Source organism: Taeniopygia guttata, chromosome 22, assembly GCF_048771995.1.
Source record: "Taeniopygia guttata chromosome 22, bTaeGut7.mat, whole genome shotgun sequence".
In the NCBI taxonomy this organism is placed as follows: Eukaryota; Metazoa; Chordata; class Aves; order Passeriformes; family Estrildidae; genus Taeniopygia; species Taeniopygia guttata.
The window spans coordinates 1,973,802-1,987,903 of NC_133047.1; the positions used below are offsets into that span (position 1 = coordinate 1,973,802).

The 14,102-nt window shown below is 58.9% G+C and overlaps 1 protein-coding gene across 2 annotated transcripts in view; it reads left to right on the forward strand.

Moving 5' to 3' along the window:
* BMP1 (bone morphogenetic protein 1) overlaps positions 1–14,102 on the forward strand; it is a 33,756-nt gene that overhangs the window by 17,746 nt on the left and 1,908 nt on the right. The window contains exons 8-19 of one of the 2 annotated variants that reach the window (XM_032752232.3): positions 548–663; positions 1,991–2,093; positions 5,492–5,608; positions 5,682–5,827; positions 8,377–8,572; positions 8,646–8,771; positions 8,865–9,025; positions 9,133–9,313; positions 12,263–12,388; positions 12,464–12,591; positions 12,665–12,878; positions 13,585–13,835. In XM_032752232.3, coding sequence (XP_032608123.3) covers positions 548–663; positions 1,991–2,093; positions 5,492–5,608; positions 5,682–5,827; positions 8,377–8,572; positions 8,646–8,771; positions 8,865–9,025; positions 9,133–9,313; positions 12,263–12,388; positions 12,464–12,591; positions 12,665–12,878; positions 13,585–13,835 — 1,865 coding nt within the window. Of the gene's footprint in view, positions 1–547; positions 664–1,990; positions 2,094–5,491; positions 5,609–5,681; positions 5,828–8,376; positions 8,573–8,645; positions 8,772–8,864; positions 9,026–9,132; positions 9,314–11,575; positions 12,009–12,262; positions 12,389–12,463; positions 12,592–12,664; positions 12,879–13,584; positions 13,836–14,102 lie in introns of those variants that run through there. The other variant, XM_032752233.3, reaches the window with a different exon arrangement.

Sequence of the window (14,102 nt, forward strand, 5' to 3'; positions counted from 1 at the left end):
CAAAGAACATCCCCCAAAGAACATCCCCCAAAGAACGTCCCCCAAAGAAATCCCCCAAAGAACATCCAGCAAAGAAAATCCCCCAAAGAGCATCCAGCAAAGAAAATCCCCCAAAGAGCATCCAGCAAAGAACATCCCCCAAAGAACATCCCCCAAAGAAATCCCCCAAAGAAATCCCCCCAAAAAATCCCCCAAAGAGCATCCAGCAAAGAACATCCCCGAAAGAACATCCCCTAAAGAAATCCCCCAAAGAACATCCCCCAAATACATCCCCCAAAGAAATCCCCCAAAGAACATCCTGCAAAGAACATCCCCCAAAGAAATCACCTCAAAAAATCCCCCAAGGATCCCGGGGCCTTGGAGGTGCGTCATGGGAGCCGCTCCAGGGAGGGTTGGGGATGGCCGTGATTCATTTTTATTTTGGCTCTCAGGGCTGGGAATTCGGGTGGGTAGAAGGCGCTGGGGATGGGGGTGAAGGCAGTGATGCCCTTCCTGCTGTGGGGGGTTTCCCTGGAGGGGTCTGAACCCCACTTTTCTCCCTCTGCAGCTTGTGGGGAGACACTCCAGGACAGCCAGGGCAACTTCTCCTCGCCGGAATTCCCCAACGGATACTCGGCGCACATGCACTGCGTCTGGAGGATCTCGGTCACCCCCGGAGAGAAGGTACCGACTGCGGGGGTGTGGGCTCCCAGCCTCGAGTCCCAGCCCTGTTTTGGGGTGTCCTGAGCCCCACCACCCTCCCAGCCCTGTTTTGGGGTGTCCTGAGTCCCAGCATCCTCCCAGTCCTATTTTGGGGTGTCCCGAGTCCCAGTATCCCAGCTCCCACCCTCTGCCAGCCCTCCTCTGCCGAGTCCCAGCCCTGTTTTGGGGTGTCCTGAGCCCCAGCATCCTCCCAGCCCTGTTTTGGGGTGTCCCAAGTCCAGCATCCCAGCTCCCACCCTCTGCCAGCCCTCCTGTCCTGAGTCCCAGGGCTGTTTTGGGGTGTCCCAAGTCCCATCATCCTCCCAGTCCTATTTTGGGGTGTCCCGAGTCCCAGCCCTGTTTTGGGGTGCCCCGAGTCCCAGCCCTGTTTTGGGGTGCCCCGAGTCCCAGCATCCTCCCAGCCCTGTTTTGGGGTGCCCCGAGTCCCAGCACCCTCCCAGCCCTGTTTTGGGGTGTCCCAAGTCCCAGCCCTGTTTTGGGGTGCCCCGAGTCCCAGCATCCTCCCAGCCCTGTTTTGGGGTGCCCCGAGTCCCAGCATCCTCCCAGCCCTGTTTTGGGGTGCCCCGAGTCCCAGCACCCTCCCAGCCCTGTTTTGGGGTACCCCGAGCCCCAGCACCCTCCCAGGGCTGTTTTGGGGTGCCCCGAGTGCCAGCACCCTCCCAGCCCTGTTTTGGGGTGCCCTGAGTGCCAGCATCCTCCTAGCCCTGTTTTGGGGTGTCCTGAGCCCCATCATCCTCCCAGTCCTATTTTGGGGTGTCCCGAGTCCCAGCCCTGTTTTGGGGTGTCCCAAGTGCCAGCATCCTCCCAGCCCTGTTTTGGGGTGTCCTGAGTGCCAGCACCCTCCCAGCCCTGTTTTGGGGTGTCCTGAGTGCCAGCACCCTCCCAGCCCTGTTTTGGGGTGCCCCGAGTGCCAGCCCTGTTTTGGGGTGTCCTGAGCCCCAGCACCCTCCCAGCCCTGTTTTGGGGTGTCCCAAGTCCCAGCCCTGTTTTGGGGTGCCCGGAGTGCCAGCACCCTCCCAGCCCTGTTTTAGGGTGTTCCGAGTCCCAGCATCCTTCCAGCCCTGTTTTGGGGTGCTCCGAGTCCCAGCATCCTCCCAGGGCTGTTTTGGGGTGCCCCGAGTGCCAGCATCCTTCCAGCCCTGTTTTGGGGTGTCCCGAGTGCCAGCACCCCGCTGTGGGGTGGGACGCTCCGGGCAGGGCGGGTTCCCCCATCTCCCCCCGTCTCCCCCTGGCAGATGTGGGGTGTGGGGAGCTCACCCCGCTCCCTTCCTGCTCCTTCCCCCCTCAGATCATCCTGAATTTCACCACCCTGGACCTGTACCGAAGCCGCCTGTGCTGGTACGACTACGTGGAGGTGAGAGACGGGTTCTGGAGAAAGGCCACGCTGCGAGGTAACAACCCGGGGCCTCCTGCCCGCTCCTCCTGCCCCCCGGGACCACCCCGGGCCGGCAGCGGGGCCAGGGGATCCCTCTGCCCCCCTCCCTGCCCGCCTGACACCCCAAAGTCCTGGGGAGGGGGGATGACCCCCCCAGAGGGGTTCTTGGGGTGAATGGAGCTCCCAGTTTAGCCCACAGCAGTGAGACCAGTCTGGATGATCCAGCTGGGTGGCACAGCTCTGCCCGGGGAGGGCCGGGGGCTCGCTCCCACCCCGAGGAGATGGATGTTCCCCAGGGAGATTCCAGGGTCCTCATCCCATCCCTATGATCTTCCCCAGGGAGATTCCAGGATCCCAGTCCTGTCCCTGTGATGTTCCCCAAGGAGATTCCAGGATCCCAGTCCCATCTCCATGATGTCCCCAGGGAGATTCCAGCATCCCAGTCCCATCCCTGTGGTGTTCCCCAGTGTCCCAGTCCCACCCTGAGGAGCTGGATGTCCCCAGGGAGATTCTGGGATCCCAGTCCCGTCCCCGTGATTTTCCCCAGGGAGATTCCAGGATCCCTGTCCCGTCCCTGTGATGTTCCCAGGGAGATTCCGGGATCCCAGTCCTGTCCCTGTGGTGTTCCCCAGGGAGATTCCAGGATCCCAGTCCCATCCCCGTGATGTTCCCCGGGGAGATTCCAGGATCCCAGTCCTGTCCCCGTGATGTTCCCCAGGGAGATTCCAGGGTCCCTGTCCCATCCCTGTGGTGTTCCCCAGTGTCCTGGTCCCACCCCGAGGAGATGGATGTTCCCCAGGGAGATTCCGGGATCCCAGTCCCGTCCCTGTGGTGTTCCCCAGTGTCCCACTCCCACCCTGAGGAGCTGGATGTCCCTCAAGGAGATTCCAGGATCCCAGTCCCATCCCCATGAGCTGGATGCTCCCCAGGGAGATTCCGGGGTGCTCATCCCATCCCTGTGATGTTCCCCAGGGAGATTCTGGGGTCCCTCTCCCGTCCCTGTGGTGTTCCCCAGTGTCCTGGTCCCACCCCGAGGAGCTGGATGCTCCCCAGGGAGATTCCAGGGTCCTTTTCCCATCCCTGTGATGTTCCCCAGTGTCCCAGTCCCATCCCCATGAGCTGGATGTTCCCCTGGGAGATTCCGGGGTCCTCATCCCATCCCCATGATGTTCCCCAGGGAGATTCCAGGACCCCAGTTCCATCCCTGTGGTGTTCCCCAGGGACATTCCAGGATCCCAGTCCCATCCCTGTGATGTTCCCCAGGGAGATTCCGGGGTCCCTGTCCCATCCCTGTGGTGTTCCCCAGTGTCCCAGTCCCACCCCGAGGAGCTGGATGTTCCCCAGGGAGATTCTGGGGTCCTCATCCCATCCCTGTGATGTTCCCCAAGAGATGCCGGTGTCCTGGTCCCACCCTGAGGAACTGGATGTCCCTCAAGGAGATTCCAGGATCCCAGTCCCATCCGTGTGGTGTTCCCCAGGGAGATTCCAGGATCCCAGTTCCATTCCTGTGGTGTTCCCCAGGGAGATTCCGGGGTCCTCATCCCATCCCTGTGGTGTTCCCCAGGGAGATTCCGGGGTCCTTTTCCCATCCCCATGATGTTCCCCAGGGAGATTCCGGGATCTCAGTCCCATCCCTGTGATGTTCCCCAGTGTCCCAGTCCCACCCCGAGGAGCTGGATGTTCCCCAGGGAGATTCCGGGGTCCTCATCCCATTCCTGTGATGTTCCCCAGGGAGATTTCAGGGCGCCTGTCCCATCCCTGTGGTGTTCCCCAGGGACATTCCAGGATCCCAGTCCCCTCCCCGTGATGTTCCCCAGGGAGATTCCGGGATCCCAGTCCCATCCCTGTGATGTTCCCCAGGGAGATGCCGGGGTCCTCATCCCGTCCCTGTGATGTTCCCCAGGGAGATACTGGGGTCCCAGTCCCATCTCTGTGGTGTTCCCCAGTGTCCCAGTCCCACCCTGAGGAGCTGGATGTTCCCAGGGGCATTCCGGCGTCCTCATCCCATCCCTGTGATGTTCCCCAGGGAGATTCCAGGATCCCAGTCCCATCCCCATGAGCTGGATGCTCCCCAGGGAGATTCCGGGGTCCTCATCCCATCCCTGTGATGTTCCCCAGGGAGATTCCAGGATCCCAGTCCCATCCCTGTGATGTTCCCCAGGGAGATTCCGGGATCCCTGTCCCGTCCCTGTGGTGTTCCCCAGTGTCCCAGTCCCATCCTGAGGAGCTGGATGTCCCCAGGGAGGTTCCAGGATCCCAGTTCCATCCCCACAAGCTGGATGTTCCCCAGGGAGATTCCGGGTCTTCATCCCGTCCCCGTGATGTTCCCCAGGGAGATTCCAGGATCCCAGTCCCATCCCCATGAGCTGGATGTTCCCCAGGGAGATTCCAGGGTCCTCATCCCATCCCCGTGATGTTCCCCAGGGAGATTCCGGGGTCCCTGTCCCGTCCCTGTGGTGTTCCCCAGTGTCCCACTCCCACCCTGAGGAGCTGGATGTCCCTCAAGGAGATTCCAGGATCCCAGTCCCGTCCCTGTGATGTTCCCCAGGGAGATTCCGGGATCCCAGTCCCATCCCCATGAGCTGGATGTTCCCCAGGGAGATTCCAGGGTCCCTGTCCCATCCCTGTGGTGTTCCCCAGTGTCCTGGTCCCACCCCGAGGAGTTGGATGTTCCCCAGGGAGATTCCAGGATCCTCGTCCCATCCCTGTGATGTTCCCCAGGGACATTCCAGGATCCCAGTCCCGTCCCCTCGAGCTGGATGTTCCCCAAATCCCAGGATTCCCAAGTCCCCTGGAATCAGCAGCGGGAGTGAAACAGCCGGAAAAGGCGGAGGGAGGAGGGAGAAGCCTTTGGCTTTAGGCTGGAAAGGGGAGGGGGGGACCCGGAGGAGGTGGCGGTGAGGAAGAGGAGGAGACAGTGAGGAAGAGGAGGTGGCAGTGAGGAAAAGGGAGGTGACAGTGAAGAAGAGGAGGTGGTGAGGAGGAAGAGGAGATGGTGGTGAGGAAGAGGAGGTGGTGATGAGGAAAAAGAGGTGGCAGTGAGGATCTGGAGATGTCAGTGAGGAGGAAGAGGAGGCAGCGGTGAGGAAGAGGAGGCAGCAGTGATGAAGGGGAGATGGCAGTGAGGAAGAGGAGGCAGCAGTGAAGAAGAGGAGGCAGCAGTGATGAAGGGGAGATGGCAGTGAGGAAGAGGAGGCGGCAGTGAGGAAGAGGAGGCAGAAGTGAGGAAGAGGAGGCAGCGGTGAGGAAGAGGAGGCAGCGGTGAAGAAGAGGAGGTGACAGTGAGGAAGAGGAGGTGACAGTGAGGAAGAGGAGGCAGCAGTGAGGAAGAGGAGGTGGCAGTGAAGAAGAGGAGGCAGCAGTGAGGAAGAGGAAGGTCCCAGCACGGCAGCCCCAGCACGCCTTCCTCCCCAGGCAGGTTCTGCGGGAACAAGCTGCCCGAGCCCATCATCTCCACCGACAGCCGCCTGTGGGTGGAATTCCGCAGCAGCAGCAACTGGGTGGGCAAAGGTTTCTTCGCCGTCTACGAAGGTAGGGGGGAGCAGGGGGGCCCGGGGGGCCAGGGGGGCCTGGGGGGGCTCAGGCTGCTGCTCCTCCCTTCCAGCCATCTGCGGGGGGGACGTCAAGAAGGACAACGGCCACATCCAGTCCCCCAACTACCCCGACGACTATCGGCCCAGCAAGGTGTGCGTCTGGAAAATCACCGTGTCCGAGGGCTACCACGTGGGATTGACCTTCCAGTCCTTCGAGGTGGGTCAGGGTCCTCATCTCATCATCGTCTCCTCATCCCGGTGCTCCCGTAGGGTGGGCTTGGGGCTCTGTGCCTCAGTTTCCCCGCGTGACAGAGGTGGGGAGGGTTTGGGGGTGCTGGGATGAAAACACCCCCGTTTGTGGCAGCAGAGACAAACGCGACTTTCCCAGGCGTCCTTCTGGGAAAAGGCTGTGAGGAAATCCGAGAAAAAATGAGAAACAATTCTCATCTTCACTTGCTGCGCCGGGTGCTGTGCACGTGTGCAATTCCTTTAACCCAAGCGTGGTTTCCTCATTAACCAACGGTGATGGCGTTTTAATTAAAGGACCAATCAGGTCAACCTGTAGCGAACTAAGATATAAAAAACACTGGGTTTTTAATAACGATTATTGACCAGCCTTTTTATATTAATTATTAGGGGCTGATCAGGTCAACCTGTAGCGAACTAAGATATAAAAAAACAATGGGTTTTTAAATAATGATTATTGACCAGACTTCTTATATAAATTACTAGGGGCTGATCAGGTCAACCTGTAGCGAACTAAGATATAAAAAAACAATGGGGTTTTTAATAACGATTATTGACCAGCCTTCTTATATTAATTACTGGGGGCTAATCAGGTCAACCTGTAGCAAGCTAAGATATAAAAGAACACTGGGTTTTTTAGTAATGATTATTGACCAGACTTCTTATATAAATTACTAGGGGCTGATCAGGTCAACCTGTAGTGAACTAAGATATAAAAGAACACTGGGTTTTTTAATAACGATTATTGACCAGTCTTCTTATATTAATTACTGGGGGCTAATCAGGTCAACCTGTAGCGAACTAAGATATAAAAAAACACTGGGTTTTTTAATAACGATTATTGACCAGTCTTCTTATATTAATTACTGGGGGCTAATCAGGTCAACCTGTAGCGAACTAAGATATAAAAAAAAATGGTTTTTTTAATAACGATTATTGACCAGCCTTCTTATATTAATTACTAGGGGCTGATCAGGTCAACCTGTAGCGAGCTAAGATATAAAAAAACACTGGGTTTTTTAATAACGATTATTGACCAGCCTTTTGATATTAATTACTGGGGGCTGATCAGGTCAACCTGTAGTGAACTAAGATATAAAAAAACACTGGGTTTTTTAATAACGATTATTGACCAGCCTTTTGATATTAATTACTGGGGACTAATCAGGTCAACCTGTAGTGAACTAAGATATAAAAAAACAATGGGTTTTTTAATAATGATTATTGACCAGACTTCTTATATAAATTACTAGGGGCTGATCAGGTCAACCTGTAGCGAACTAAGATATAAAAAAAAATGGGGTTTTTAATAACGATTATTGACCAGCCTTCTTATATTAATTACTGGGGGCTGATCAGGTCAACCTGTAGTGAACTAAGATATAAAAAAACACTGGATTTTTTAGTAACAATTATTGACCAGCCTTCTTATATTAATTACTAGGGGCTAATCAGGTCAACCTGTAGCGAACTAAGATATAAAAGAACAATGGGTTTTTTAATAACGATTATTGACCAGACTTCTTATATAAATTACTAGGGGCTGATCAGGTCAACCTGTAGCGAACTAAGATATGAAAGAACAATGGGAATTTTAATAATGATTATTGACCAGCCTTCTTGCATTAATTACTGGGGGCTGATCAGGTCAACCTGTAGTGAACTAAGATATAAAAAAAAATGGGTTTTTTAATAACGATTATTGACCAGTCTTCTTATATTAATTACTGGGGGCTAATCAGGTCTACCTGTAGCGAACTAAGATATAAAAGAACAATGGGTTTTTTAATAACGATTATTGACCAGACTTCTTATATAAATTACTTGGGGCTGATCAGGTCAACCTGTAGCGAACTGAGATATAAAAAAAATGGGTTTTTTAATAACGATTATTGACCAGTCTTCTTATATTAATTACTAGGGGCTGATCAGGTCAACCTGTAGCGAACTAAGATATTAAAGAACAATGGGAATTTTAATAAAGATTATTGACCAGCCTTCTTGCATTAATTACTGGGGGCTGATCAGGTCAACCTGTAGCGAACTAAGATATAAAAGAACAATGGATTTTTTAGTAACAATTATTGACCAGCCTTCTTATATTAATTACTGGGGGCTGATCAGGTCAACCTGTAGCGAACTAAGATATAAAAGAACAATGGATTTTTTAGTAACAATTATTGACCAGACTTCTTATATAAATTACTAGGGGCTGATCAGGTCAACCTGTAGTGAACTAAGATATAAAAGAACAATGGGTTTTTTAGTAACGATTATTGACCAGTCTTCTTATATTAATTACTGGGGGCTGATCAGGTCAACCTGTAGCGAACTAAGATATAAAAAAAATGGGTTTTTTAATAATGATTATTGACCAGCCTTCTTATATTAATTACTGGGGCTAATCAGGTCAACCTGTAGCGAGCTAAGATATAAAAGAACACTGGGTTTTTTAATAACAATTATTGACGAGCCTTCTTGCATTAATTACTGGGGGCTGTCTGTTGTGCACCCCGCCAGATCGAGCGTCACGACAGCTGCGCCTACGACTACCTGGAGATCCGGGACGGCAGCAGCGACTCGAGCAGCCTCATCGGCCGCTACTGCGGCTACGACAAGCCCGACGACATCAAGAGCACCTCCAACAAGCTCTGGATGAAATTCGTCTCCGACGGCTCCATCAACAAGGCCGGCTTCGCCGTCAACTTCTTCAAAGGTTTTTGGGGTGCTGCGGGGGGTGCTGGGGGGGTGGCAGCCCCCTGGCCGCTCACCCCCCCTGCCCTGCCCAGAGATGGACGAGTGCTCCCGGCCCAACAACGGCGGCTGCGAGCAGCGCTGCGTCAACACCCTGGGCAGCTACAAGTGTGCCTGCGACCCCGGCTACGAGCTGGCGGCCGATAAACGCCGCTGCGAGGGTGAGTGCCCCCCGAGACCAACCCAAAACCCCTCTGTGTGCCCCTTGATGCATCCCCGTGGAGGTGACGGGCGCTGGTGGTGCCGCCCTGCAGCCGCCTGCGGAGGTTTCCTCACCAAGCTCAACGGCTCCATCACCAGCCCGGGGTGGCCCAAGGAGTATCCCCCCAACAAGAACTGCATCTGGCAGCTGGTGGCGCCCACCCAGTACCGCATCTCCCTCCAGTTCGACTTCTTCGAGACCGAGGGCAACGATGTGAGTCTGGGGGGCAGCACCTCTCTGTGCCACCCTGCCGCCCCCGGCACAGCCAGCAGCCCCCGGGGTGGCACCGCCATGTCCCCAGCCCCGTGTCACCCACCCAGGTGTGCAAATATGACTTCGTGGAGGTGCGCAGCGGGCTCACGGCCGACTCCAAGCTGCACGGGAAGTTCTGCGGCGCTGAGAAGCCCGATGTCATCACCTCCCAGTACAACAACATGAGGATCGAGTTCAAGTCCGACAACACCGTCTCCAAAAAGGGCTTCAAAGCCCATTTCTTCTCAGGTAGAGCTGCCCGGCCCCAGCACGGGCGTCCCCTGGCCTCGCTCACCCAGCCAGCCCCCCCGTGCACCCCCAAACCGCCGCTAACGCTTCCCTCGCCCACGCCGGGGGTGCAGCCACTGGTCCCAAAACCCTCCAGCCACAGGCAGCCTGGCTGGCAGCACATTTTGGGGGGTTTTCTCCTCTTTTTGGGGGGCAATTGGCTCCTACTTCAGCTCTAGGGGTGCTCTCAGGGGCTCCCCAAATGGCGTGGGGTCCCGCTGGGGACAGGGATGTGCTCGGCCCCCGGTGCTGCACCCCTCGGGTGGCGTTACCGGGGTGGGGGGACGGCGACACCCCGCTCTGCTGCTGCTGCTCCCCGCTCTGCTGCACGGCACCGGCTCCCTCCGCTTCCCGGGCAGGGCGCTCCGCATCCCGCCGTCAGCATCCGGCTGAGCTCCGCGGAGCGACCCCTCCTCCCAAAAACCATCCCCTGCCTCTCTCCCCGTCTGCCCCACGGGCCGCTCTCCTCTCTCCTCTCCCGGGCCAGGAGCCCGCGGCACCCTCGGATGGGTTTTGTGGGTCGGGATGGGGACACGGAGCCAAACGCTGGATGCAGCCGGGGCTGGCCCCGGGCTGGGGGCTGCCACCAGACGGTCCCCTGGGTGCGGCACAGCGCCCTGGACACGATTCCGGCTCTGAGAGACCCGCAGCACCCACCGTGAGCCGTTTTTCAGCGGCGTCCCCCGGAGGCGCCCGGGATTTCCCGGAGCGGCACAGCCCCGCGGGCCGGGCATGGAGTGTCTTTGCTTTATCTGTTTAATTAAAACCAAGGCGAGTAGGGCGGCCCAGCCGTCGGGAGCCGGCACCCTCCACAAAGCGATTCCTCGGGGAAGCCCGGCGGCCGAACGGGACCACGGGGCAGCCGGGTGAGTCCCCCCCGGAGCACTTCGGGCTCCTTCCCCGTCCCCTTTTCCCTCTTTTTCCTCACCCCAGCGGGATGTGCGGTGACAATAGACCACCAAACCCTCTCCTCCGCCTTCCCCCGCTCAGGTCTCGGGCTTTCCCGGCAGCAGGACCACCCTGGAGGACTTGGCCACAGCGGGGTCCCTCCTCTGGTCCCTCCGGGGTTGCTCCCCGGGCAAAACCTCTGCCGTGCGGCCCCTTTTTGGCCGCGGAGGGTCCCGGTGCTCCGGACGAGCCCCGTCCCTCGGTGCCGCGGGCAGCCTGGCCGTCCGGGCGCCCGTTTTTCCCCGGTGAAGACGTGACCCCTTCCTCCTCCTCCTCCTCCTCCTTCTCCTCCTCCTCCTCCTCCTCCTCGCGGCCCGGGGCTCCGTCGGCTCGCGGGTTAAGGATGCGCATTCCGCCCGGGAATCCGCCACGGTGTCGGCATCCAGGTACGTCCCCCGGCCCTCGGCCGAGCCCCGGCCGGCGCTGGGGGTTCCGCAGCGGGGGGAGAGGCTCTGCCGGGGGGCTGCGGGGCGCTGAGCAGCCCGGAGCCGCCGGATGCCCGCGGGGGAGAACGGTGAGCGCACGGCAGATGCCGGGTGGCGGCGGCGAGCGAGCCGCTCGGGATAAAGGATGGCTAAAAACGCCGAGCCGGTGGGCTTCTCTCCGCTGCCAACTCTCTCCTGCTCTTGTCTCGCCCGCCCAGGCTCCCTCCGTCCCGCCAGCTCCCCCCGCGGTGCTGGAGCTGCTCTGAGCCCAGAAGCTCCTTCCCAACCCCAAAAGGGCCTTTCCGCCTCGCTCACTCCTCCCTCGGGCCGAGGAGACGCCAGGTTACAGCCTCCGCTTGAGAGGCGGCGGGTTCGGGGGGCCCGGGGCAGGAACCCCCGGCTCTGGCTCCGGGAGGGATCCCGGCTCCTCTCGGGCATCGCGGGGAGCTCGGAGCGGGACGCTGGGGGGGCTCCGCTGCCCGCTTGCTGCTGCCTTCCCTCCCCAAAACACCGCCCCGAGGGCAGGGGGAGCCAGGGGGTCTTTGGGGGGCTTCGGGGAGGAGCTGGCGAGCCCCGACAGCGGCGGTGGGGAGCTCGGGTAGCGCTGGGAGGTAAATCCGCCCAGCTCGGGGTGATGCCAAACCCCTCCGCTGCCACTCCGACCCCCCTAGGAAGCCACCCAAAGGCCATCCTCAACCCTGCTCCTCCTCCTCCTCCTCTTCCTCCTCGCAGAGGGGCTCCCGGGGGTCCCCCCGCTGCTGCTGCCGCTCCGCATGCCCCCGCCGCCCCCGGCCCCGCCGCCCCCCGCCCTCCCCATCGCTCCCCCCCTTCTCTCCCTCTCTCTTTGCAGAGAAGAAGCAGCAGCTGCAGCCCCCGAAATCTCGCCCGCCCGGCCTGAAGTTCCGCATGCAGAAGCGGCCGCGGGGCCCCTCCTGAGCCTCTCCATCCTCTCCGTCTTTCTCAGGAACGCCGCGGCCCCGGAGCCGTGCGGGAGCACGGTGGGACCGAGCCGAGCCGAGCCGTGCTGCCGGCCCCGGCAGCCTTTTGCTTGACAGAACTGGTTGTTGACCTTATTTTTATTTTTTTAACCTTTTTTTACACTTTTTTTTTTTTTTTTTGTTCTAAACACCCCACCCCCTTGGTTTTGTCATTGACCAGCTGACCTTGTTTGTTCTTTGGTTTTTTTTGGTTTTTTTTCCTCCCCCCCTCAATTTTTACCGTGTCTGTGACATTTCCTATCGATGAGTAAAGAGGGACTCCCGCGTCCTGGTCTTTCTTGCGCATCTTTGGTTGTCACTGTGTGTTTTTCTGCCTTCCCCCCGTCCATCCTGGCAGCAGGTAATGGTGGCACCCATGGGTGAGCCCACGGGAGAGGAGGAGCCGTCCCATCCCCGCGGGGGCTGGAGCTGCTTGCTGCTGCCGGGGGTCGCTTGCTTGGCTGGAGGGTCGCAGGGCTTGGGTGGGGAGGCTGGAGGGATGGAATTACACCATTCCAGCCTCTCCCAAACCACTCAGGGATCCCTCTGCTCTCTCCCAGACAAGGATGAGTGCTCCAAGAACAACGGGGGCTGCCAGCACGAGTGCCTCAACTCCTTCGGCAGCTACGAGTGCCAGTGCCGCAGCGGCTTCGTGCTGCACGACAACAAGCACGACTGCAAGGAAGGTGGGTGCAGCCCCCTCCCCATCCCCTGGGAACCTCCCACCCGCCCCTCCGTGACCCTCCTCGCTGTCCCAGCAGCTGGCTGTGACCACAAGGTGACATCCATCTCGGGGACCATCACCAGCCCCAACTGGCCCGATAAATACCCCAGCAAGAAGGAGTGCACCTGGGCCATCAGCACCACGCCGGGCCACCGCATCAAGCTGGTAGGGGTTGGTTGGGGTGGGGGGCAGTGGGGTCCCCTCTGCCGAGCCTCCAGCTCACCCAGAAGCTCCACAGGTCTTCTCGGAGCTGGACGTGGAGGCGCAGCAGGAATGTACCTACGACCACCTGGAGATCTTCGACGGGAAGGACGCCAAGGCCCCGGCGCTCGGCCGCTTCTGCGGGGCCAAGGAGCCCGAGCCCATCGTCTCCTCGGGCAACAAGATGTTCCTCAAGTTCGTGTCGGATAACTCCATCCAGAAGAAGGGATTTGAGGCCACTCACACCACAGGTACCTCTGTGGGGCTGGGAAATGGGGTTTTGGGGTGTAGGGACAGCGTGAGTGGCCCTAAACCTCAGTTTCTCCCACAGCGTGCAGGGGCCAGGTGAGTTGTGGGGCTGGGAAATGGGGTTTTGGGGTGGGGGGACAGCGTGAGCACCCCTAAAGCTCCCACAGTTTGTGTGGACCAGGTGTGTAATGGGACTGGGAAATGGGGTTTTGGGGTGGGGGACAGCCTGAGCACCCCTAAAGCCTGGCTTCCCCCACAGTGTGTGGGGGCCAGGTGTGTTGTGGGGCTGGGAAATGGGGTTTTGGGGTGTGGGGACAGTGTGAGTGGCCCTAAAGCTCCCACAGTTTGTGCGGACCAGGTGTGTAATGGGGCTGGGAAATGGGGTTTTGGGGTGGGGGGACAGTGTGAGCGCCCCTAAACCTCGGCTTCTCCCACAGTGTGTGGCGGCCAGGTGCGTTGTGGGGCTGGGAAATGGGGTTTTAGGGTGGGGGGACAGCGTGAGCGCCCCTAAACCTCAGCTTGTCCCACAGTGTGCAGGGGCCTGGTGAGTTGTGGGGCTGGGAAATGGGGTTTTGGGGTGGGGGAACAGCATGAGCGCCCCTAAAGCTCGCACAGTTTGTGGGGGCCGGGTGACTTGTGGGGCTGGGAAATGGGGTTTTGGGGTGTGGGGACAGCCTGAGCGCCCCTAAACCTCGGCTTCTCCCGCAGTGTGCGGGGGCCAGGTGCGTGCCGAGGTGAAGACCAAGGACTTGTATTCCCACGCACAATTTGGGGACAACAACTACCCGGGGGGCTCGGACTGCGAGTGGGTGATCATGGCCGAGGAGGGTTTCGGTGTGGAGCTCATCTTCCAGACCTTCGAGATCGAGGAGGAGGCCGACTGTGGATATGACTACATGGAGCTGTTCGACGGCTACGACGGGACGGCCCCGCGCCTCGGCCGCTTCTGCGGGTCCGGGGTGAGCTTGGCACGGGGGGCACACGGGGTGGGTCGGGCTGGGGGCGAGGAGCGAGGCTGTGGGGTGATGGATGAGGCTGAGCAGAGCGGCCAGGAGAAATCCCCGCGGGGATTTGGTCTGGCGGGACCATCCCCAACCCTCCGCAGCGCAAATATTCCCACCCGCCATGGGTGATCGCCCCGGGGTGCTCGTGGATCCGAGCGGTGGGTGCTCACCCCAGGGGTGCTCGTGGATCCGAGCAGTGGGTGCTCGTGGATCTGAGCAGTG